The sequence below is a fragment of the Dunckerocampus dactyliophorus genome, chromosome 18 (assembly GCF_027744805.1).
Source record: "Dunckerocampus dactyliophorus isolate RoL2022-P2 chromosome 18, RoL_Ddac_1.1, whole genome shotgun sequence".
Taxonomy (NCBI): Eukaryota; Metazoa; Chordata; class Actinopteri; order Syngnathiformes; family Syngnathidae; genus Dunckerocampus; species Dunckerocampus dactyliophorus.
The window spans coordinates 11,966,754-11,993,611 of record NC_072836.1 but is presented as its reverse complement, the minus strand read 5'-3'; the positions used below and the strand labels follow the sequence as shown (position 1 = coordinate 11,993,611).

The 26,858-nt window shown below is 43.3% G+C and overlaps 1 protein-coding gene across 7 annotated transcripts in view; it reads right to left on the bottom strand.

The window, feature by feature from the left end:
* Positions 1-26,858, bottom strand: part of ndel1b (nudE neurodevelopment protein 1-like 1b) — a 33,372-nt gene that overhangs the window by 1,190 nt on the left and 5,324 nt on the right. For 2 of the 7 annotated variants that reach the window (XM_054759604.1, XM_054759605.1), the window contains exons 1-7: positions 14,333-14,456; positions 11,522-11,675; positions 969-1,117; positions 604-740; positions 365-529; positions 201-292; positions 14-129 (exon numbers count right to left, since the gene is read on the bottom strand). In XM_054759604.1, coding sequence (XP_054615579.1) covers positions 14-129; positions 201-292; positions 365-529; positions 604-740; positions 969-1,117; positions 11,522-11,675; positions 14,333-14,418 — 899 coding nt within the window. In that variant the 5' untranslated portion in view covers positions 14,419-14,456. Of the gene's footprint in view, positions 1-13; positions 130-200; positions 530-603; positions 741-968; positions 1,118-11,521; positions 11,676-14,332; positions 14,457-15,677; positions 16,818-26,332; positions 26,440-26,625; positions 26,768-26,858 lie in introns of those variants that run through there. The other 5 variants (XM_054759601.1, XM_054759603.1, XM_054759602.1 and 2 more) reach the window with 5 other exon arrangements.

Sequence of the window (26,858 nt, the reverse complement as noted above, 5' to 3'; positions counted from 1 at the left end):
TGCAGAGACTCACTTTTTGTCAAAGTAGGTGCTGTGCTTGATGAGGGCAGGGTTGCCCATAGCGAGGTTTTGTCTTGTCGCCTGGTCCTTAGCAAAGCTCCTGCAGGCGGCCAGTTTGGATTCCAAAGCCTAACAACAACCTCATTTAGTCCTAGTTGTAACATTTGTGTCTGTTTTATCTACAACCAAGGAGGACCTACCCCAACTTTTCTGAGCAGATCACCAACAATGTTAAGAGCTGAGATTCTGCCTGAAGGTGTGAGGGATGAGTTGCCGCAGCCGTTGGTCAATGCTGAGAAAACACAGCAGCACACGTTCACATAAAAATGCACTTTTTGCATAACTAAATGGATCTGAAGCTGACCTTTTGGCCCAAAGGGATGTTCCACACTCTTTCCCACCGGCGTAGCTGGCAATGACAGTGACGCCTGCACGGCCGAGTCTGTCTTGTCGATGTCTAAGGTGGGCGAGCTGGGCGCCGACATCCTGTCTGTGGTCCTCTCTCGTACCGCCAGCTCCTGTCTAAGGTCTGTGGAGGATAACGCGATAAAGTCATGACACCTCCGCCAAGTTGCAGTGTAGTTTATCTGCTCGAGTCCGTACCCCGCGCTTCATCTTTGAGTCGCTGCACAGACACCAACAGGGACTCCTTCTCGTCCAGCTCGCTCTCTAAGAAGGCGTTTCTCTCGATGGCTTGGTTTAAACGGCTCTCAAAGTCCTCAAGTGACACAATTGTTGCCCTGCACAGAAACATGACAGTGTGGTGTCAGTTCTGCACCAGACCCAGCTGATGGCACTATTTTTCATTCTTTGTAACATGTATTTTATATTCAACAGCAGTTGATATTCATTTGTAATAATGAACTCATTCTAGTGGCAAGGAAAAATATCATCCAAACACTTGTATTGATTCATGTTGCTATGGCAGCTGAGTGATGTGCTACAAAGAGAAAGGACAAAGGTCTGACCTTTTGGCTCTCTCCAGGTCATCGTTGGCTTGCTCAAGCTCACGTACGTATTTGTGGAGCTGCTCCTTGAGGCTTCGTGTCTGGCCCAGGTCATCCTCCAACACAGAAATCTGCTTGTAGCTCTGAGCATACTGCTGCTCCAGTTTTTCCTGAATATAAGAAGAGAGAGGAGAATAAATCATTTAACAGTTGTCTATTATGCAAAGTGTCCCATACACTCACAAACTCAGAGGAAAAATAAAAAGCAGGCTTCGCTATACATGTTAAAGTAAAGCCTGCCAACGATCCGTCATCAGGTACAGATGCGGGAGCTGTAAGTTTCACCATTTTGTGTTTCTTTCGCAAATATGCTTATGTGTGACTGTAATGTAACACTGTAGCTCACATAGCTATGCTAGTATTGTGTTTGTGCCCTCCTGTTCTACACTTTAATATCACATTGTTGTCTGTGATACATGGCATCTGTTACGTTGGACGAGTGCAGAGTTACAGTGTACAGTAATCCCTCGCAACTTAGAATGCTTCGAATTTCACAGCTTCACTATCACATTTTCTTAAAAAATATAAGAAATCATTGCTGTTTTGTGGTTGAATACAGCCTGTTACTCAAAAAATATGCATAATGAATACATTTTTATATATTTTTGGGCTAAAAGTAAGAATTTTAAAGAATAAAAACAGCAAAATCAACTAAAATACAAATACAAGGCATTTAGAAGATACACTCAGACATCGCGATGTGTAGTATTCTATGCTGTCTGATCAGGGTGTTAGTAATGTTACATTGATGAGACAATAGCCAACGCAGGAAGTGCTGTATAAAAACCGGGAAGTAAAAAAAACAAACTATTATTAATTATTTACACATTTTTATTAGTAATTATCTATTTTTTGAGCCCCCTGGCAATCAAGGGACCTTGGAATTGTCCTGACTTTTCCCCTTTATATACGGCACCCCGGTCAATAGCACTCATCAATAATATATAGAAAAATGAATAATTAATCCATGTGATCGGTATCGGCTGATTTCAGTCCTGGATGATCGGTATTGGAATCGGCATCATCAAAGCCTGTCTGAGCATCTCTAACGACTATAAACACCTAAGGGTGTTATTTCATGTCTACAGGACTCGAATAATGTTAAAAATATTTAGAAGGTTGTAAACTGGTTTTCTATGCTCAAACTACTTAATGTTTATTTATAAATATTTATAAATAAGATTATAAATAAGGAATGCTACTTCACAGAAATTCGCTTATCACAGCTGGGTGTGAAACCAATTAACCACAAGGGACCACTGTATATGTAAAAAGTGGATACAGTGCATAATAGCGCTTCTGGGAGTCGCACACTGTCTGGTGTAGAAAAACACAGCTCATTAGCATTCAAGTGGCGTGTTCCCAGTAGTACTAAAAGCACTTTTTAAATGGTCTAAATTCAGGGTTTCAATGGATTTAAAGCTTGGGTCACACCGCTCGAATTTTGCTGTAGCGTCCCTGGAACAGCGAAAAAAATTAATCACCGCTCGTAACCGCGCACCACCGTTTAACAGAAGTTGGCCCCCATTAGGCAACGTCGTATACGCTCGGTCACTGCTGATGGTCCCCCCTACCGCTCCCAAAGTTTTGCGCTGCACAAAATATTGCCAGCGGTGAGGAGCGGGCAATTTCCCGCTACGGCAAAGTTCATCACCGCTCCAGCAACACCCAGTCAAAGTTTGGCGCCGCTAGACGGAAGTTCGTGGACACTTGGGTCCGCTACGTCAACTCAGAAATCTTGAACGCTGGACCACTGCTGCTTCGCCAGCTTTGTCCGGGCGGTGATTAAACGTTGCAAAAAATTAGTTGGAGCGGCTGTAAGCGCTTTACGAGCGGACACGGGATTGCTGGAACGGTGTCAGGCGTTGAAGCAGCGATCCATTGCGGTGATGAACTTTGGTTTGCCGTTGGTATGGAGGTGTCGGAGGCGGAGCAGAATTTCGCTATTAATACGGGGAGATATGGGCCAGGAGCCCATTTGGAATAGCCGTTGAGTGCAGACCTCAGTTATATCGAATTTGCTCAAAGTTACAGTAAAACTGTACTACCATGGATAATGACAAGCTGATGGTGGAGCTGTGGAATGAGCCTTCCAGCACTTCATGAGTGTAATGTTTGCAGACACATTATATTTATACTGCTACATGTTGACCAGTAGAGGGCACTGTGGGACTGCGAATGGGACCAACAGTTGTGAGTGTGGAGCTGTATGATGCATGGGAGCAGACCTGGCGATTAAAGTCATAAATAACTAGTAGGCTTGTTTATTCGACACCACCCACAGAACAATGAAGATGCCACCAGCCCGCATGAGCAATGCTCGCGTCACCGCTAAACCAACGTTCGCTACCGTTAAACCAACACTAAAGCAACGGCGGCTTCAGCGGTGCACCGCTAGGACAACGCCCGTGTTTTCTAATTTTTTTCCCATTTTGTGCGCGGTTACGAGGGGTGATGATTTTTTTCACCGCTCCAGCAAAGTTCGGGCGGTATGACCGGAGCTCAACATTTCAAAATTACAGACTTCTTCCAGACTCAGTAAACAGGTATCTATCATTAGAGCAGCAATAATTACTTGGTTATCCAATTAATCACCAACTATTTTCGTATGCGACTAATTGTTTTATTCATTTAAATACGTAAATATCTTCTGATTTCAGCCTCTGAAATCCTTCAAAACGAGATACGAACCCATGATCTCCTGACTGTGATGCCAAAATGCTAACCACTAGACCAGGGGTCACCAACGTTTTTTCTTGTGAGAGCTACTTTTAGAAAATGAAAATGGCCACGAGCTACTCATTTTTGTAGAAATGATTTTCATACCTGTTTTCAACCCAAACAAATCAAATATGCTTGTTTTACTAAAACATTCACAAAATACTGGTACCCACAACTCACATTTTATGTTTCAGAATACTTTTCTTTCTAGTGTTCTTTCATTATTAACTGAAAACCTGAATGAAAAGCAGGCTTGCAGGCACCTCATGTGGTCATGGGGGGCTACCTGGTGCCCCCGGGCACTGTGTTGGTGACCCCTGCACTAGACCAACGTGCGGCCTATTAACTGTTTGTTTGGTTCATATTGATTTGGTCCCGCTAGGGCAGGGGTGGGCAAAATATAGCCCATCGGACACATGCGGTTGGCCTTTCATCCTACCCGCCAAAAAGATTGATACAGAATTGTTGAAATCAAATATAATTGTGACAGCATTCATTTGACCTTTTCCTGTAATACCTGGTCGTTCCACCAGGTGGCGCATTATATACAGTGATACATTGACTTGATTTTGCCAAGCCTGGGCTCCTCTGTTATTACTCTGCTACTGGTCTGAACCAATCTATAGCAATGAGTGGGCCAAAGAAGAAAGTCGACAGTGAGTGCCGAGCATTTAATAAGGAATGGACAACTAAATACTTTTTCACTGAAGTCCGGTCACAAGGCTCATTTGTCAAGAAACCGTTGCGGTTTTAAAGGAATGCAACATCAGCCGTCACTTTTCCAGAAAGCATGTTAATGCTAGCTTGTTTGCAGGCTCAGCAAAACACCTTTATCCGACAAACTGCTGTCCAAGAATTAAGCACAAAGGCACAAAGTTATTTTCTGGCATTCAAATTAGCAAAGACCAGTAAGCCTTTCTCCAAAGGGAAGTTTCCCAACTAGTTCATGGTTGAAACAGCAGGTATTTTGTGTCATGAGATCAAGGACAAATTTTAAAAAATAAGCATGTCACACAGGACAGTTGACTCGCAGTGTTGAGCTAATTGATGAAGATTTAGCTAGCAAGCTAAAGAAATAACCGGAGTCATTTACATTACATTCTTTGGCACTGGACGAAAGTAATGACAAAAAGGACACTGCTGAGCTTTTAATTTTTATCAGAGGGATTAATGATCATTTTGAGATAACGGAGGAGTTTTGGGCCAAAAACGGGGAAAACGAGGGGAGAGGACTTGTATAACAGCGTGTTGGGGTCTTGGACAATCTACCTTGGACTATGCTCACCAACGCCAACCACAGACGGATCGTCAAATCTGACTGGAATAAATGTCGGGTTGCTCAAAAGAATCCAGCAGAGGGTGAAAGACGACAACCCTGACCAGGTTTTCCTACACTGCATAATCCACCAGGAAGTACTGATAAATCTGTATTGCAGCTTGAACACGTAGTGAAGCAAGTTGCAAAACTTGAGCGAGGTGACTGACGCTGATCACCAGGACTTGCTTTACCACTCCAATGTCCGGTGGTTAAGTTTGGGGAAAGTATGTTAACAAGTGTGGGATCTCAAACAGGAGATTATTTCATTTGTGGAGCTACTGACGATTTTCCTGAGCTGAGTGACATAGATTGGCTTTGTGATTAACTTTTGCTGTGGACATACTAACACATGAATGAGCTAAATGTGAAGCTACAAGGGAAAGACCAGTTTGTGCATGAAATGTACACAAACATCAAAACCTTCAAAACCAAGCTAGCCTTATTCTCAAAGCAAATGTCAAACAAGCAATTCGCTCATTTCCCCACACTATATGCTGAAAGAGGAAGTGAAGACGTGAAAAAATACAGAAAATCACTGGATGGCCTGCATGGAGAATTCTGCCGTTGGTTCTCTGATTTTGAAAAAGTCAATTCAGCTGGTATGTCCCTTCACACAAGCTCCTGAAACGGTGCCACAGGAGTTGCAGTTGTAACTGACTGATCTCCAATGTGAAACTGTCATAAAGAAGAAGTTCAACTCTCTTAAAGTGGATGAGTTTTATGCTTCATTAATTTCAGCCAATTTCCAAACATCCAGAAGATGGCACAGAGGATGCTGGTGTTGTTTGGCTGTACATATGTGCGTGAACATGTGATAAACACCAACAAAGCACCCCACAGATCGCAGCTGAGTGACGAACACCTTAGACCTGTACAAATAATTGCCACAACAAAACTAACACCAGACTTCCATGCACTGGCAAAAAAAAGGATGCTCAACAACACTGTTCCCACTAAAAGTTAATGTAGGTAACAACACTGTAATGCCTTTTGTAGCACACTTACTGCCACTGTACCGTTGGTAGTAAATCAATGGGAATGACGAGACACTAACTTCTCACACAAGTACTTTATAACCAGGTTGCTAATGATGGCTGTCTTTTCGTTCCTTCCTTCTCCTCTTACTTTTGATATTGATCCCCCTTGTTCTAGTACCTTCCTTCCCGATCCCTCCTCCTAGGCCCCACCCACTTCCTATCCACCAATTAGAGCGGGCAATCACAGAGTGATAACAAAGAGAACCAATGAAAGCCTCCGAGACCAGTTAATATCACTAACCTTACATATTGGAATACTTCTTTACAGCAAATAATTTCACAGAACCTTTTTCTAATATGTAATTTCATACCAAGCAAATGGTAATAAAATATATTTATATTACCCAATATGATACACACTTTCTTATTTTACAATGAAATTCACCCAAAACATAAAACATGGATGATTCACAACACATTTAAGTTGATTATGGGTCAACCACCAAATTACTCAAGTAACATCACGCCAATATTTCCACCGGGCTTCACCTTTTTATGTTTATGTTTGATATGTACGCATCTCATGCTTGCCCGGCCCATCTGTCAAATTTTAAAAGTCAATGTAGCCCCTGAGCCAAAAAGTTTACCCACTGCTGCTCTAGGGCCTAAACGATTACTCAATTAATCAAAACAAGCTTCACATTAACAGACTCAAAAAAATAATCCTTAGTTACAGCACGAGCATCATGTAAATAAAATATGGAATTAATCATTTGTTTTCATTATTCTGAATATGTATGCCATTATATCAGCATGTGATTTCCAGAATTATAGCTCGGTAATGTAGGTCATACAAAGGGTTGAAAGAGGACAAGAGCAGAGGGCTGGCCTTTAACTTGTCAATCCTCCCAAATGTTTTCCACGACGCGTCGTCCCGTGTGAAACATCTTAGCACAACATCATGGCAGGCTGCGCAGTTTCATCCCTGTCATTCACAATGGCCATGGAAGTCATCATCAGGGCCTCTAGATGGGTGGTGGGAGGTGAGGGAACTAAGAACGGAACCCGCCTCCCACCTATCCGACCATTCATGGATGACATGACCACGCTGACCACTACTGCAGCCTGCACCAGGCGGCTACTTGGAAAGCTGTAGGAAAACATCAGAAAATCAAGCCAAATAAGTCATGAAGCATCTCAATAGTCAAGGGAGAGCTTAAGAATGTGAGATTCTGCATTGGTGCGAGCACCTCAAGAAGAGCTGTCAGAATTGTTCAGCGGAAAAGCCATTTTTATTTTGTTTAAACTGCTATTTCGATACCGCAAATGAACTACAATCCAGCGAGCAAAACAAAGCCTAGGCTGCCAGTGGAACATCTAATCTATATTTTTGAAACTTTGACAACCTACACTGTCAGCTAGCATACTATAGCTAGCATAGCTTAAGCTAGCTGACAGCTACTCCTCAAAGCCTGCAGAAAACTACGAATCAACAAGACCACAAGGGATAGGTCCACATCGGCGTCCGTAAGTCCCGTTCCATTATCTTCCATACCTTTATCATAAAAACTCCTTCAGCGCAGCAGGCTCCTTTTCGGAACCCCCACGTACCCTAAACTCCTCCATGGCTCCACCCACCTCTCCGAACTTCTCCCATCTCGCCGCTAAGATCATCGAGCTGGAACAGAGAATATCTGCACTCCACGAGATCCGTGAAGCCGAAGTCCAAATGGACACTATCATCTTCAGCACAAGAAAGCCAACGTCCAGCTCCAAACCGACCTCTCGCACCCTGGCCGCTACAACTCCCTCTACACCGGAGATGGTGGCTCCCAAAGAGGCTAGCGCTTCCTTGAACGTTCACCTGGACGTCATCTGGGCTCAACAAGGTGCCAAGCCTAAATCTCTCATCACATCAACTCCATGAGTCCACTTGCTGGTCCTCGGTCACCCCCCGTGGCAGCGAGAACCAAAGCATCCAGCTCACAAACAGATACAACATATTCAACTTACGTGATTCCCCCCACCACTCACCCACTCCCTCCACCCATGGAAGGCCCCCATCATTGCCGCCTCCAGCAACTACATCCTTAAGAGATCCTCCACATATGCCCACAACCAGGATACTAAAGTCTCCATTCCACAATTCACACCTGCCCCAAGGCGCACTGGGCCAAAATCTCCAATGTACTCGTCAAGTTCCTCCTCTCTCTCATCCAATCCCTGAAGTAAAAGCCCACGCGTCACCGTCCCTGTTGATCTGTGACTCCATGCGCGCCCATCTCACAGTCGCTGTGAAAAGCCAAGTGCAGCAAGTGAAAAACCAAGTGCAGCAAATGAACTCTGAGCATGCTATCATTCCGGGAGGCTTGACGAAAGAACTCCAACCGCTGGACATCAGTGTAAACAGGGCGTTCAAAGTGAAGTTGCGAGCGGCATGGGAGCGATGGATGACAAATGGCAAAAACAGCATTACTAAGACTGTGAGGCAGCGCCGGTAGAGTTACGCCACAATTTGTGAATGGATTGTGGATGCTTGGGCTACCATGTCTGCTTGCACTGTTGTTCGAGCTTTCGCAAAAGCAGGCATCATTTCTGAGGAGCCGCACGGCAACGAGACTGACTCTGACAATGGAGAACTTGCCCAGCTGTTCATTTCGGATACAGAAGAGGACTTTGATGGATTTGTGGATGAGAATTGATACAAAAATAATGTGAGTACATTGTTAAATACTTCAATAAAGTACAAACGAACTCACCGTTTGCATTGTTAAATACGTCAATAAAGTACAACCGAACTCAGTTTTGCTCCCGCTGCCTTTTTAAAAACATGCAAGCATGCATGCTCGCGTATGTTTTAGAGTGCATGCATGCTACCGTATGTTTTAAACTAGTTTCTAGCGTATGTTTTACCATGCCTGCGCCCTATAATACGGTGCGCCGCCTTATGTATGTGTTAAATACAGAAATAGTACCCGTAACTGAGACTGCACGTTTTAATACGGTGCGCCTTATGGTCGCAAAAATACGGTAACTCTGTTAATAGGTTGCCATAAGAAATCTTTAAAAGACCCTTCAGTTAGTCCAAAATACTGCTGCACGAATCTGAACTGGAACCAGAAGAAGAGATCATATCTCATCCGTATTAGCCTGATTGCACTGGCTATCTGCAAATTTAGAATAGAGTTTAAAAGTCTCCTTCTTGCATATAAAGGATTACATGGCCAGGCACCAGTATATCTTAAAGAGCTCCTAGAACCCTATCAAACCAGGAGAGCACTTCGCTCCCATAATTTACATTTACTTGCCACTCCTACAATTTTTAGAAGTAGAATGGGAGGCAGAGCATTTAGTTTGCAGGCTCCTCTGCTGTGGAACCATCTCCCCCACTCAATCCCTCTCTCTATTTAAAAGTCAACTCAAAACCTACGTCTTTGCTAAAGCATAGAGTTAAAACTGACCCCTGACACGCTGATATTTATTAGAGACACCTCTATGTTTCTTGCATTAAGACTAAGACTTCTGGCTTGATCTACCATTTATCCCTCTACTCGATTTTTATATCTTCACCCAACGGTCGAGACAGACGGCCACCCAACATAGCCTGCGTTCTGTTCAAGGTTTCTTCCTCAGAAGAATTTTTTTTTCCTTGCCTCCATCGCCAAAGTGCTTAATAATGTGGGGATTCAGTTGGTTCTCCATTTTCATTTATGAATGACCTTCATGTGTAAAGTGCCATGCGATAACTGCAGTTGTGATTTAGCGCTATTTAAGTAAATTGAATTTAACTGAATTGACAGCCCAATACCGTTGGTGTCAGAGCAACCCGTCAAAAGCCTGGGCAGATGGTACAATGAGTAGGACACCATCAACAGTCTGGACACCATCAACAAGACACTGCTGCCAGGGAAGCTCAAACTCTGGTGACTGCAATTTGGACTTCTCCTTCGGGTAATGTGGCCACTCACGATCTACGAGGTCCCAATAACAACTGTGGAGAAGATGGAGCAAACCATAACTTTGTACGTGAAGAAGTGGCTTGGGGTTCCACGCCGTCTGACCAACATCAACATCTACGGCAAAGAGTCCTTGAATTGCCAATCACGAGCCTCACTGAAGAGTACAAGTGCTCGAAAGTGAGACTACAGATGACATTGAAGGACTCCAGAGACCGGATCATCAGCAATGCAGCACCGCCCCTTCTTGACAGGACGAAAATTGACACCATCCAAAGCAGTACAGCACGCTACGTCAGCCCTGAAGCACAACGACATTGTGGGACAGGTCCAGCTGGGAAGAGGAGGATTTGCCATTGCAGTGAATAAACCAACTTGGAGCAAAGGTTCAGCTTCATAAAGGAGGAAAATTGTGGTAGAGGAGGTGCACCGTCAGGAGGAGGCTGAAAGAAGCGCAAAGGCTGTCTTGCCAAGAAAGAGACAATTGATGAGGTGGGAAGGCGTGGAGAGGAGAAAGCTCACCTGGAGGCAGCTCTGGGAAATGAAAGCAAGTAACATCAGCTTCATCATAAGAACTACGTATGATGTGCTCCCATCCCCAAAAAACCTTCACCAGTGCTATGGTGAGTCCTCCAACCTGCGCACTCTGCCCAAACCCAGCGACGCTCAAACACATCATGACACAAGGCCGCTACACCCGGAGGCACAATCAGGTCCTCAAGAGTCTGGCAGCAGCCCTTGAGAGCAAAAGGAACACCATCAATTCCTTGCCCCTAAGAGCTATTGGCAAGCAACTAATGTTTACCCCAGAGATTGCAACCACCACCCTCAGGGCAGACATGGTGCTATGGTACCCTTCACTAAAGGCGGTCAACATTATAGAGCTCACGGTCTCATGGGAGGATTCCACCGAAGAGGCTTTGGAACGAAAGAAACTACGCTACACAGACATGGCAGCAGATGCACAACGAGGATGGAAGGTCAAGGTCTATCCAGCTGAAGTAGGATGCAGAGGTTCTGTGAGAGAAGACGGGCACACCTGGGATGCCAGGTGTTGCCGAGGTGTCGTGGGCCTAACAGTGGGCCTATCATCAAAAAAACCAATGAAGGAGGGCGCCTACTTGACGACCTCAATGACGTTTGAACCCCCACCCCCTCTCCCTCACTGCATAGTGTTGAACACCCACTGATTCAAAAGGTACACTACTGATGTGTCCCAAAAGTTATTTATAATTCTATCTTTTAGAAAACAGAACAGTGGCAAACATATTAGAAATGTGAATATTTTCCCATACTTTTCCAGACATGGAAATTTATAAAAATAAAATTCCATAAACTTTCATACTTGCATAAAAACCCTGTAAATTGTAGCATCAAGGCTAGATATAGGGTATTCTAATTTTCTAGTCTTTGTTTTTAAGTTTTACAAAAAACAATCATCTCTAGAGACTTAGATGACCCTTTAAGTAACCACAAGTAACTTTATTGATGCTGTAATCCAGAAAAAACAAAATAACTACATTCATGCGAGTCAGCAGTTACCTTGAGGTTGTCCACCTCATTCTTCAGCCTCTCATTCTCAGTCTGCAGGTCTCGCAACCGATGTTCAGCCTGGCCAAGTTGTGCCTCCAACTCGGCCTCTAGCTCTCGACTCCCCTCCTGGAACTCCTGAAGCTCCTCCTGGGCGTCATGGCAGCTGGATGGCACAAACACACACAGGGGTTACACAAATGGCCGTCGTCAATTCTTTGCAACCCTCGTAGCTGAATGTCCGCATGACAACAGCTCTGGAACAATATCTTTTGTCTCATGAGAGGCACTGGGCACAGTGTGTTCTAGCAGCTTCATCTGCACTGACCACAAATAAAATCCACATCAAGCACTACATGTGGACTAGAAAATTATAAGCGTAAAGAAACAGCTGAAGTAGTAGCTGAGGCAAACTGGGCTGTCCTCAGTGTGTGTCGAGGGAGGTCAGAGATGGTGGGGAAGCGAAAAAGAATATGGCAAAGAAACAGGATGCTTGTACACTGTGCTGACAGCTGAAGTTACGTTTGCGAATGTAAAGTCGTGTGTGTGGCTTGAATCCAAGCACACTAGAGCAGCACGATATGAGAAAAACCTGATGTTACATTTTTTCTTAACCCTGCAACATGAATTGAGATATGAAAAAACGACAGAAATTTTCACCAAATGACTTCTGCACTGCTGCCATCAATTAACCTGATTGTAGATCTTTTGTGTGAAACTGGCTTCTGTCTGTCGTTTAGAGAAATTTTTATTCATATCTTTAATTGCTCACTTATATTTTGCTGTGGAGGACAAGTGGCAAAGAAAATGGATGGATGGATGGATGGATGGATATTGTGCTGGGGCTTCAAGGTTTCCGCTACATGTAACTGATAGTGTGTGTGTGTGTGTGTGTATATATATATATATATATATATATATATATATATATATATATATATATATATATATATATTGTATGAATGGATATATATGCTATATAGATACATATATACAGTGGTGTGAGAAAGTGTTTACCCCCTTCCTGACCATTTTTATTTATTTAGTTAGTTAGTTAGTTAGTTAGTTAGTTAAATAGGGACGGTGCATATTCATGAACATTTCGTGTAAATAATGCCACAATTAGCCCAAAGGCTACTTTACATCTGTAGTCCTCGGCAGGTCAAAGAATAAGGCAAAGACAAAAACAAGTGTGACAAAGACAATACTGTACATGGATAATAAGATAAAACAATAAAAAACAATAACGACATACAATAAAATAAAAAAATCATGGTACATTTGATTTCCATTGATAATTTTTGTGTGATTTTGCTGTCAGCACATTCAACTATGTAAAGAACAATAGTTATTTCATTCATTCAGATCGAGGATGTGTTATTTTAGTGTTCCCTTTATTTTTTTAGCAGTGTATATTTATTTTAAAAACACAATACTATCTTATTTCAGCAGCTATTTTTCTATAAGATTTAAAACAACTTTTGTCTAAATTCACTTTGTGGAAAAATATTGGGATATATATCGTATATCTACATTCAACCTAAATATATTGGGATATGAGTTTTGGTCCATCTCCCAGCCTTACCTTGGGGCCTTGTTCACGAGTGAGGGAACGATGGAACGCGAGATCGATAGGCAGATTGGTGCGGCATCTGCAGTGATGTGGACTCGGTCCTTTATCGGTCCTTTGTGGTGAAGAGAGAGCTGAGCCGAAAGGCAAAGCTCTCAATTTACTTGTCGATCTATGTTCCTACACTCACCTATGGTTATGAGCTGTGGGTAGTGACCGAAAGGACAGGACAAGGAAAGGACAAGATTGCAGGTACAAGCAGCTGAAATGAGCTTTCTCCGTAGGGTGGCTGGGCTCTCCCTTAAGGATTCACTGTCATCCAGGTGAAACTCGGAGTAGAACTGCTTCTCCTTCGCATTGAGAGGAGCCAATTGATGTGGCTTCGGCATCTGGTCAGGATGCCTACCGGACGCCTCCCTGAGGAGGTGTTCAGGGCACGTCCTATTGGTAGAAGACCCCGGACACGTTGGAGAGACTATGCCTCTCAACTGGCCTGGGAACACCTCGTGATCTGCCGGGAGGAGCTGGACAAAGCGGCCAGGGAGAGGGAAGTCTAGGCGTCCCTGGTTAGGCTGCTGCCCCCATGACTCGACCCGGATAAGCGGCAGAAGATGGATGGATGGATGGCTATCATTGCATTTTGGGCTGCATGAAACAACAACCACCATGTGGGGTGAAAAAGTCAATACTAAATCATCAGGCTTTGAATCATTTTAATGCTCCAGATTAAAGTCCTGGTGGCAGATATGTAAAAATGTGTATTACACTGCTAAATGTGTTGTTGACAATATAAACACACACCCCATAGCACTTTTTTTTTTTTTTTAAACCATGGCCACATGAGTCACTTTTTCCTACTTTGAGGTTGTAAATAGATTTTTTTTTTTGCCTTTTCCCTTTAAGAAGTAAAAGACATAGCCATTTGCTTCACACAGTTTCGCAGCCACAGATTTCACAACCCTTGTCTGATTATCATTTTCCTCAAAATGGGTTGAAACTTTAAGATGGGGGATAACCGCAAATATTTCAAAAACATTCAGTCGAAACCACATAATCAGCAACTCAATGTCTAGCTTGTCTGGAGCAAACTTGCTGTCGTCAAGTGATTTAATATATTTCCTTTCCACTGTGTATATTAGTGGAGGGAATCTGCATTGTTTCAAAGTCCAAACACTGAGTCAACTACTACACTGTTATGTAAACCACTTTACCAAAAACTGTGTGGCAGTACATTTATGAGGCATAAATCCTACCTTTTCTTATATTTAAGGGCTTGGGACTTCCAGTAATCCACTTCTTCATCTTTTGAGGAAAATTTGGGAATCATCTCTGTATCCATGTTAGGACCACCTGAAGGTTTTGGAGACCAGTCATTAGCTTCCATGCAAGAAATGCAAAGGCAGAATGAGTTTCAAAGCGATGTGGAAAAAAAGAGCAAAGTCACATCACACGTAGTTAGTGAATCTCTGAATGCATCCACAACCTCTATAACTGATATGTTCTCAGTGGCCTGTAAAAATGGACAGACCTTTTGTCAGCTATTTCATTCCTAGAACTTCCATGGCTGCAGAAGCCTTTCCTGCTGAACATTCCTCAGAAATTGCATCATGTACATTCCCTCTCAACCACACTCACGTGTCTGTGTGCTACCCATGAAATCACTAGGGAAAATACAAACCAAAACAGAGTAGGATGGTTTGGGAGGAGAATAAAAAAAACTGCCTAAACCTCCAAGTCTGCTTTCAACATTAGCGCCTATGGGGAAAAATAAAAGGAGGGTTCTGTTGCTATGGTGATCAAAGATGTAGAGAGGCACCACTCATAGAAAACGAGACTATTTAAGCTAACATACTGAAAGGAGAACATATGCGAATAATCCTAATTACATATAAAGAGTGGCAAGAAGATGACCACATCCTTCAGTGACATCAGCTGGAGCTGCAACAATTAATCGATGTATCGATGACTGTCCGAATAATGGCAACTATTTTGGTATTCTATCCATCATTTTTCTATGTCACTTGTCCTCACGAGGGACGCGGGGGTAAGCTGGAGCCTATCCCAGCTGACTGAGTGAGAGGCAGGGTACACCCTGGAGGAAATCTACAAATTCACGTTAACACGTCTAGGTAGGAATATTAGTATGTCCAACTAAACTATAGTGTAGTATAGTAACTATAGTAGACATGAATTTATAAAGGGTCTGCTGATAGAAAAAACAAAACAAAACCTGAAGAACAAATGAGCTGTCAGTGACGACGCCGTGGGTGTACTCATCTAAATAAGAATACCGTAATAGGAAAACTACCTTTTATATTCATCTCAACAAAAGTATTGGGCGACCATCACATGACGTCCAAATTTAGCTCAAACACTTTCGGGCGTTACTGAGGTAGCACATTTCAAAGGCTTATGTCGGCGCTTTAGGGGAAAAATACAGTGTGTTTATTTGGAATGTTTAGTTTTGAAATTTACATTTTTGTTAAAACTAGCCAGCGAAGCCACACGAGACAGAAGGTTTGAGACATTCACCACAGAGGTCGAATTAACTGACTAAAGACATTCAAAACCGATTCATATCACACTAAATTTTAATACCTGTTCATGATCAATGGCTGTCAAATGGTTAGCTTGCTTCCCCGTCGCGATTATCCAAAAACAAATCCCCACACATTAGTCCCTCGGCCTCGCTAGCTGCTGACTTTCGCTCTTCTTGTGTTTAGGAAATTGCCAACGCGTCTCCCGGAAGCGACTGAACGCCCTGGCGGGGGCGTGCGTACTTACGTCACTTAGTAGCGTCACAAAAGCCGTGCGTGCGTCACAAAAGAAATATATGTGCTCGAGCGAGCCGCGCCCTTCAGACTGTTATATTTGTTGCAATCAGCATAGATTTCCCATCGATTCTACCCCTTAAAACTGAAGGCCACGAAGAAATGGCACGCCGCTTGATTCTCATTACATCGTCACCCTTCACCGCTTGCTGGCTGTGACATAGTCAGATGAGATAACTAAATTGTTCATATTAAATGTTTCCTACCATAAGTAAGGTGCACACATTTCTACATTATTTCGATTATAGTTATATAGCCTCCCTCAGAACAATTTTTTTTAAATGAAAAGGTACACGTTTACAAACTGACATTTATTGCCAAACAACAAACAATTCTATTTTTAAAAAAAAAGCTTACAACCAGCACTGTAACAGCATTTATAAATATAGGAAATGTATCAAATATACATATGAAATAGATTAATTTACATATATGTATATCAACCATTATTTCAAGGTTTAAAAACCCTGCTTTGGCCTCGCTCTACTCCTGTCGATGTTCTTCTTTTGTAAGAAAGTCCAGGTGGCATTTTTTACTTTTCCACACTGGGATTGGACCTTTTGAATGGTCCTGGAGTGCTGTGTCGTAGATTTTAAAATTCAATTTACAATTAAGAGGCTAATGTGGTTGCTATCTAATATTACTATATTTATTAAGATTGCTAATACTGGTTGCTATCTTAGGCCGCACAGTGGTCTAGTGGTTAGCACCTTGGCCAACACAGTAACAGCCTGGAGATCGGGTGGAGTGTGGAGTGTGTGGAGTTTGCATGTTCTTGCCGGTACTCCGGTTTCCTCCCACATTCAAAAACATGCATGTTAGGTTAATTGGTGACTCTAAATTGTCCATAGGTATGAATGTGAGTGGGAATGGTTGTTTGTCTATATGTGTCCTGCGATTGGTTGGCAACCAGTCCAGGGTGTCTCTCGCCCAAAGTCAGCTGGGATAGGCTCCAGCATGCCCCCGCGACCCTAAAAGAGGAGAAGCGGTATAGAAAATGGATGGATGGTTGCTATCTTTGTCTAATCATTTATGAAATGCAGTAGATTGCAGTGATAACTTGCTAGGGTTGGGCATAGGGCATCGATGGGAACCGGGACTAACATACCTGTTATGTTCATACATGGGTGTGTGGGCTGTTATGGGTTACTGTTCCTTTAAGGTTTGGCCCGTCAAGTGTAACGATTATCGTAAAGTGCGGGAGTGAAGTAAAAGGCGTTAAGCATTCTTCACGTTGTGGTTATTGTCTTGTGCGCAGACATAACATTTGGCGAACGAGGATGTCTTCTTTGGCTTTGCTGCTGCCACTGGTGTTTCTGCCCACCCCAGGCGAGCCTGCAGTGTCGTGGGACCAGTGGCTGCAGTCGTTTGATGACTTTTTGATCGCTTCGGGACACTCGGACTTGTCGGATGCTAGGAAGTGTGCGCTGCTGCGTCATTGTCTTGGTCAGGAGTGCCAGCGGATTCTCGCCATGCTCACAGTGTCAGGTGACGGGTATGATGCCATCACAGCGGCGCTGCAGGCACATTTTTGCACGGGGAAGAGTTGCCGAATGCGGCGTTTTGAGTTTAGGCAGCGCGCCCAAGGCGCGTGTGAGCCGTTGGCACACTTTGTCTCAGCGCTGCGCAAGCTGCCGAGGTGCTGTGATTTCGGGCAGCTGAAGGATGGTCTGATTGTCGACCAAATTATTGAAAAAACGTCCTGCAGCCAGAGAGAGACTGTTATTGAAGCCTGATTCATTGACGACCATGGATGCTCTCAACATAGATAAGACGGAGGCGCGCATATTCAACTGGGTGGTGCACGGGCCCGTGACGATATTGCCAGCTTCTGGCGAGGTGGATGCAAGTTTGGACGTCCAGAGAGGGTGGACAAGCAAGGGAGAAGGACACTGTGCTGCACAAATTGTAGCTCATCTGACCATGCTACGGGACATCAGATGTGCCCTGTCTGAGGAAAGCATTGCCGGAATTGAAATAAAATGAACCACTTCGCACAACTGTGCCGCTCTTCCCCTGCTGGCGCTGACACTGCTGTCCTTGTCAACACAGTAGAAAGTATACAAACATCATGGGGCTGCCGCTGTTCCATGCCCTAGGTTTTGCCATGACTGACGCATGTGGCCAGCGGGTCCCCCCAATGGACACCTCATGGTCTGACCGTTACCCACAACTCTTCCAGGGACTGAGGTGCATGTCGGGTTTCGTGCACCGGCTGACAGCTAGCCTGACGGTCCGCCCTGTTATCCAGCCACTACGGTGCATTCCCCTGGCGCTTCGCGATGCAGTTGAGACAGAACTCCACCGTCTGGAGGAAGTGGGCGTCATTGAGCTAGTTGACGCCTCCCCGTGGGTGTCCAACCTGGTCATTGCAAAAAAATGGCCTGTGTGGATCTGACTGACGTAAATAAAGCAATCATTCCTGACAAGTACCCCGTGGCCACAGCAGAGGAATTGGCGAGTCACTTTCATGGCTCTGCAGTCTTCAGTAAGATGGACTTACGGAATGGCTACTTGCAGATCCCGATGGCACCAGAGAACATTGAACCTCACTGCTTTTGTCACGCACGTGGGAGTTTTCAGATATACACGCATGGCTTTTGGTCTGTCTTCGGCCCCAATGCTTTCAGAAGATAATGTCCCTTGTTCTGGCGGGCATCCAAGGGGTCTCCATCTACCTAGAGAACATAGTCGTGCATGCGCCCTCTATCACGCTGCATGATGTTCGTCTGGAGCAGGTGTTCCAGCGTTACAGACAGCACCAGGTCACGCTTAATGCCGAGAAATGCATGGGGCAGAGGAGGTGGAGTTCCTGGGCATCGGACATCAGTCCGATCGTTTACGACGCTGAAGCCTTCCTGACACTGCCGAACCCGCAGTCTGCGTCCCATGTGTCGTCTTTGCTGGGGATGGCCACCTACTACCTGCGGTTCCTGCCACAGTTCTCCGCCATGACGGCACCTCTGCGGCGTTTGCTTAGGAAGGAGGCTGTGTGGGAGTGGACCCCAGCATGCAGTGAGGCGGTGCGCATCATTAAGCAGCAGCTCACATGCCCACCTACTTTGTCACACTTCAGTATGACCGTGCCAACCCTGGAACCTGCGATGCTTCTGGGGTGGCTTTGGGTGTGGTCCTTTCCCAGACCTTCAATGGGCCTTCGCCTCAAGAGCCCTCACTCCAGCAGAGCAGAAGTACTCAGTGGGTGAGAGGGAAGCCCTCTGCCTGCCTTATGGAGTGGAATTAGGGCCTTCCTGGAGGGGGGGGCAGACATTCAGCAGAGCTCTAAACCAAACCCTTTTGACCATCCGAGCACCCAAGCACACCACTTCAGGAGAGTCTCCGGAGTTGCTCATGATTGGCCGGGAACTGAGGCAACCGCTTGACTGTTTGAGGGCTGGGCCAGCTCCTGCACAAATGGGACCCGCACCACAGGCGGCCCGAGCCCAGGTCTGGGGCTCACAAATCAAGATGAAGGGCTGTTTTGATGCTTTGCATAGAGGTCGGCCTCCGTTCTTGTCGGCAGGGGACTGGTTGCGGGTAAAATACCCTAACTGCCAGAATAAACTGGGAACCTACTGGTCGGAGCCACGCCGGGTGGATCGACGACTGGGACCTTTCAACTGGCGGATGGGTCCCGTTGGTATGCAAATCGCCTAAAGCTGGTTCCAGCTCCAGTGGACCCTTCTTCCTCTACTACTCCAGCAGTAGTTTTGGAGTGGCGGACCGGGCCTGAATGTCACCGCGAGGGTGGTGGGGGGGCACCAGCTGTGGATGACCAGGGGCATGGTGACTGTGTCATGGATAAATGAGTGGGCGGGGCTTTTGTCAACTTCGAAACAAATATACTTCTCTAATCAAAAAAGCTAAATCTGACTTCTACTTGACTGAATCAACAAAAAATCTAAACGATCCAAAAAAAAAATTGTCAGGTCACAAAATCAACTAATCATGAAATGACTAGTGACCTGCCAACTTCTTCGATTTCTGATTCAGGGCTGTCCGATAAGACAGCCATTTTAAATTGTTTCAAAGATAATTTCATTTCTGCTGGCTCCTTGTTTGAGTCTTTACATCCCGAGCTGTCGAAAGCTGATCCAGCCTGTGTAAACTCTTCCTTGGTCCCAACATCAGCAAGTGGTGGTACGACCTGTCTTTTTGAGTTTACTGCTGTGACTGCCTCTAAGGTTCGGAGTGCTCTGAGGAGACTGGACACAAAAAAAGCTACTGGACCTGATAATGTTGATCCTTTCTTTTTAAATTTGGCTGCTGATTTTATTGCTGAGCCCCTAGCGCATATTTTTAACCTTAGCTTTATCAGCAATAAAATACCCAAAGTTTGGAAGTCTGCATTCGTTCTTCCCCGCTTAAAAGGAGGCGATCCTTCTAATGTAAATAATTACAGACCAATTTCTAAATTATGTATATTAGCGAAAGTATTTGAAAGGATCATCAGTGATCAATTAACAGATTTTTTTAGAGTCAAATAATATTTTATCATTGTTTCAATCTGGATAGTAAGAAACATTGTGTAGCTCTTTTTAATGATTTATCCAAAGCCTTTGACACTGTAGACCACAGAGTCTTGGTTGAAATTTTACGCAGCAGTGGTATTTCAAATTCTGCCACTGACTGGTTCTCTGACTACTTAACTAACAGAACTCAGTGTGTGCAGGTGGCTGGATCAGTTCTGGAACCCATTTATTTTCATTATATAGCAACAGTTTGTGTACTAATGCATCAAACGCATTTTATCATTTTTACGCCGATGATGCCATTATTTATTGCTGTTCACCCTCACTAACTCAGACTTTTGAGTTTTTACAAGCTGCTTTTAATGTTGTTCTGTCTCGTCAGAGGACCCTGAAATTGGTCTTAAATACAAAAAAAAACAGGCTCCTGGTCTTTTCAAATTCTAGTGTGTTATCAGTAAATATACCAACTGTTGTAATGCAACAGGGCAACCCAATAGAGCTGGTCCCTAATTACAAATACCTGGGGTTCCTTCTTGACCATGAGCTTTCCTTTAAAGCACACATAGCAAAGTTAGTTTCCAAACTCGGGTTGTATTATAGAAATAGAACTTGTTTAGAACTTGCTCAGAGCCAGGAAACTGCTTGTTTCAGTTACATTTCTCCCTCTGATTGATTACGAAGATGTGCTATATGGGTTTGCTTTAGTTTATTTGAACATGAAGGTTACAATGGAATACATCTCATGAATAATTTTTTCACAGTTCCACATGTCCAAAAGGAGTAGGAAGAAGCAAAGCTTATTTAATCCTAACCCCCATCTATTCTACATCTAGTACAGTACATGTTGTTCACTTCCTGCATTCCATGTCATGTTTTCTGTGATAGTCAGAATAATACATAATAGATAACGGTAAGACCCCCCCCCAAAATATAATAATAATAATAATAATAAATAAATAAATATTTAAAATAAATATGAATAAAAAACAAAACCTTTTTTTTTTAAACAAAACAAAAAACAACAAACCTGACATCATTGTGATAATCAAGACTGAATACTGGGTGTGTGTAGATAGGTGCTCCTCTCAAGAGTCTCCATTCTTTAAACCAGTGGTCACCAACACAGTGCCCGCGGGCACCAGGTAGCCACCCACGACCACATGAGGCGCCCACAGACCTGCTTTTCATTCAGGTTTTCAGTTAATAATGTGAGAACACTAGAAAGAAAAGTATTCTGAACCATAAAATGTGAGTTGTGGATACCAGCATTTTGTGACTGTTTTGGTAAAACAAGCATATTTGATTTGTTTGGGTTGAAAAAAGGTATGAAAATAATTTCTACAAAAATGAGTAGCTCGTGGCCATTTTTATTTTCTAAAAGTAGCTCTCGCAAGAAAAAAACGTTGGTGACCCCTGCTTTAAACACTGTTTATCACAGTGCCTTGAGTTTTTCACTGGTGATGGCCGCCTTACACATCATTGTGACTTACAGTATATGTGAAATCAGGACTGCCCTCTTTGAGTGCGCACAGGTAAACGCATTGGCTGATCCTGATTTATAAGGCTCTGCTTGGCTTAGTCCCAACATATTTAAGTACTTTACTTCAGAGAACTGAAAGTCTCTATGCCTTGCGGTCTTGTGACATCCTCCATCTCTCTGTTCCTCGTGTCAGAACTGAACTGGGGAAGACAGCGTTCAGCTTTGCACCCCCCACAGCGTGGAATTTTTTATAGGCTGAACTGAAGCTCTCAGAACTTATCCCTTTTGGAGCCTTTCGGTCCTTGCTGTTGGACAAAGAGCGTGAGACTACAGAACAGTGCCTTTGTTTTAAAATAGCTTTTATGTATTTCGCACAAAATACCTGCACTTTACAAAGTATGTGTATTCATATACATTGTGTATCGTCACCACTTAGATTTGTACATTTACCATGTGTGACGTGTGCTGCTGACCTCTTAGCCAGGTCACCCTTGTGAAAGAGATCCTAGGATGAGATCCTGCCCCAAGTGGAGGAGGTTAGGTACCTTGCGGTATTGTTCACGGCTGAGGGAAGAATGGAACGCGAGATTGACAAGCGAATTGGTGCGGCGTCTGCAGTGATGGAGGAGAGAGCTTTGGGTAGTGACCGAAAGGACAAGATCGCGGGTATCCGTAGGGTGGCTGGGCTCTCCCTTAGAGATAAGGTGACAAGCACTGTCATCCAGGAGAGACTCGGAGTAGAACCGCTACCCCTCTGCATGGAGGAGCCAGATGAGGTAGCTTGGGGATCTGGTCATGATGCCTCTCGGACGCCTCCCTGGGGAGGTGTTCAGGGCAAGTCCGGCTGGTAGAAGGCCTCGGGGAAGACCCAGGACACGTTGGAGAGACTATGTCTCCCAACTGGCCTGGGAACGCCTCGGGATCGAGCTGGACGAAGTGGCTGGGGAGAGGAAAATCTGGGCCTCCCTGCTTAGGCTGCTGCCCCCGCGACCCGATCTCGGATAAGCGGTAGAAGATTGATGGACGGATGGAGGTTAGTAGGAACTCAATAACATGGTTAAGTTTGTCTACTGTATTCTGCATCATAAGTCACTCTCCAACACATAAACTACAGGATATGTGTAATTGTTTTTTCATGAGGTTTTCAAAAATAAAAATCATTTGTACTCCTACGTCAAGACACTTCAAAACATTTATGTTCAAGTTCAATGGTTTGATATTTATATACTGTTTGAAAATAGCCCTGTGAGAAATTCATATCTGTCTTTTAGCTTTTCACAGAAAGCTGTTTTTCTGCCTTTTTTGTTGAGAACTGATATTTTCCAAAAACTTTCCTGAAACTTACCTACTGTTGATTACCAAAAAACGTAAAAATGTAGAAACTTTTTTTCTGATGAAAGACAAGAGTCTAATTTTTCTTTTGGTTGGTTCCATGTTTACATAGCCATAGAACACGATATTCTGTGTGCCTCGAAAAAGTCAAAATCGTCTAAAATGGTCGGTACTGGAGGGGATGTCTTTTGAAAAATGGCTGGGATTGAATGAGTTAATCACCATTAGCAACTATACCTGAAATATGTCAATTTTTACTGTATTTTTACAGCAAGACCTACAGCAACACCCCTGAGACGCTGTTGTCATCACCCTGTACACGAACAAAGGGGAAAAGTCTTATTGCTCTAACTACCAGTCTCCTCTCCATCACAGGCAAAATCCTAGCAAGACTTCTTCTCAACAGACTGGTACCTGCTGTGTCAGAGATCCACCTCCCAGAGAGCCAGTGCGGCTTCAGAGACAACAGGGGCACCACCGACATGGTCTTCGTGCTCAGGCAGCTCCAGGAAAAATGCAGTGAACAAAACAAGGGTCTATATGTCACCTGCGTAGACCTGACAAAGGCTTTTGATACTGTGCGCAGAAAAGATCAGCGTGGCCAGGTCAGAAACAGCAGTGACCTCTAAGAACCTTTCCCAATCATCCACGGGGTGAAGCACGGCTGTATCCTCGCACCAACTTTCTTCACTATCTTCTTCAGAATCATGCTTCAACGGGTCACGGAAGACCTCGGTGACGAAGATGGCATCTTCATTTGATACCGCCTCTTCAACTTACGACGCCTACAGGCCCACACCAAGACCCTAGATCAACTGATTCGGGAGTTACTCTTTGCTGACGATGCCGCCCTTGTAACCCACACAGAGACTGCTCTGCAACGTGTAACATCTTGCTTTGCAGAGGCATCCCAGCTCTTCGGTCTCAAAGTCAGCCTGAAGTCACCCATCGTCTTTGCAGCGATATTCGGAGTGTCCATGAATGCATTTCGTGTTCTTATTCTGCGAACGAGGAAGTGCCATTCCCAGGACGAACAGACTAGAGACGTGTGTGTGTTGGAGATACATACAGTATATGGTGTTGGAATTTACTGCTGTTGATGTGTTCAGGTCAGAATGAAGTTATAAAAGAGCGTCAGACTCTGTGACTGTGTGGGGAAGCTCCACTGTTATTCTGTCTGCCATCATTACAGAGAGGCATTGCTCTGGTGTGCATGCGTTAATTACACAAAAAAATGTAACGTATTTAATTAAATAAATGAGTTACCGCCGTTAACGTGTTATTTTTGACAGCCCTAATAATTATGCTTAATTACTTACATTTATCTGCTCTTTTCGGTCTCCGCTCTGCTGTTTGAACTGCAAAACCAGCAATACTTGAAACAAGCCCAAATTATCATAAAATGAGACAACTTTTCTTATTTCAAGCAAAAAAATCTGCCAATGGGGGAAGCAAAATTTTTAAAACTAGAATATTAATTAATATTTAAGAATATATGAGTAATATATATGAGTCCTAAAATAAGAAATCAGTTGTTTTTAATCACATCACTGGATTTAAGTAAAATGTTCTTATTACAAGTTAAGATTAAGCCATATATTCTAATTAGATTCATAAATTAAGATAAAAGTTATTTTTATGAGGCTAGATTTAAGCAAAATCTTATTACATGTTCTAGATTTCGGAAGATTGTTCTTTATTGACAAGAAACGTATGCTCTTAAAATTGCTAGTTGTTCTGTTATGCTTGTTTTAAGCAGAAATAGAAGGATTCCTAGATATGTAAAAAGGGACATACAGTAGACGCCCCTACAAGGTAAATAATCCGTTCCGAGAACCTTTATGTTATAGGGATTTTATGTTATACGAAAGGTAAAATACATGTAAATAGCCTAATCCGTTCCAAGATCTTCCCAAACTCACCCCTTTGGCACTTAAAAAAATATTCAAAGTCCACTAAATATGGTGGGAAAATATAAAAAAAACCTTAGCATAAACATAGTAGAGTAACATTCCAATATAAAATAAGGTAATAAATAAATGAATAAAAAATAAATAAATAAATGTAAATGAATAAAACTGAAAAACAAAAACAATCCTACCGTTCACAAGATGTCTTGATCAGGAGCGCAAGTGGAGGCAGGAAGGAGGAGGAGGACTAGCCTGAGTTGAAACGCACACGCACTACATGATAATGCTGTGTGCAAAATTTTAATTTCTAACTTAACTTAATTAAGTTAATTTCAAGGGGACTACAAAGAGGAAGGAGGTTGAATGGACAAGCCTGTCTCTCACACAAACTCACGTACGTGCTGTATAACTCAGCCAATGAGATGAGAGCGTAGGCGGTGCCCCAATAATCAGCCAATGAGATGAGAGCGGAGGCGGTGCCTCGAAAATCAGCCAATGAGAGCGTGATGCATCAGAAGGCGTCACCAAGTGTTAGTCTGAACTTTCACCGACTTGAGGCATTAATAAAGTTGATTGAAAAAAAAAAAGACTTGCACTGACTTGACGCTTTATGTTATATGGAATTTCTTCTGTAATACGAAGCAAAAACTTTACATAAATTCTTTATGTTCAGTGGAATTTATGTAAAAGGAGGTTTATGTTCTGCGAGGTACTACTGTATCTAAAAATAAGACAACTTTAAAAGAGGTTTTCCCATTTTACATACTTCATTTAAACAAAAACCAAAATATAACCATGTTGTGTCCGTGTGTTAAATAGTTAACTCTGAATGGAAATAAATACACAGTATCAAGATGCAGAGTTGACCCAGTGCAGGTAAAAAACATTTTTATCAGCCGTAGAGCAGAAACCAGAAAGTTTACAGCAGGAATGTGTAACAAAAGACAAAAAGCGACGCAAATAACAACCGTACGGCAAACAGAGACCAACCTCACAAATACAATGCTCCGACCAACTAACAAGAGTAAATTTCGGACATATGCGTGTTTGAAATAAATTAAACCAAACCAAACCAAACCAAACTAAATAACAAGAAACCAAATTAGCCACACGTGCGTCCCAGCCAGCTGTTGTTTTCCCCTCGGTTGCATGTCTCAATGTCTCTCAATGTTCTTCTAACGTTCCCTCAACAAGCCCCTAATGATGTCTGTATGTTGTTTTTGGGTACCTGTTGGTTGCCCCATGGTTGCAGTGTCTGGTTTTAGTTATGTTCTACGTTATTTGTTGGTTGCGCTTCTGCTGATTCAGATGTTCCACTGCCCTTTCCCAGCTGACCTAAAAATAATAAGAAAGAAAAGTTTGAAGACAAGAATAAATACATATTCACAAAAACATGACAAAATTGCATTTTTTCTCATTACCACAAGGGAATTGAAGTTAATTTCATATTTTGAAAATTCACCAACTGAGACAAATAGAAGAAGCATTTTAAATGTAATGAAAAACTGAAAGCCACTGTACCTTGAAGTGGGTCCAGAGACCAGTGTAGACCAGTGGGTCCAGTGTATACATTAGTATATAAGACCTCTCCAATGCCGGGTGACTGGCTGCTTGGCAAACTGCTGTTTGAAAAGATGTATCAGGGTGCATGGTGTTGACTCCTCTGAAAATAATGAATGTTGTTCAGTTCATTTATGGTCGACATGGTACCCATGGTATTTGCAAAAGATGAATCTATGGTGTTACATGAGGCA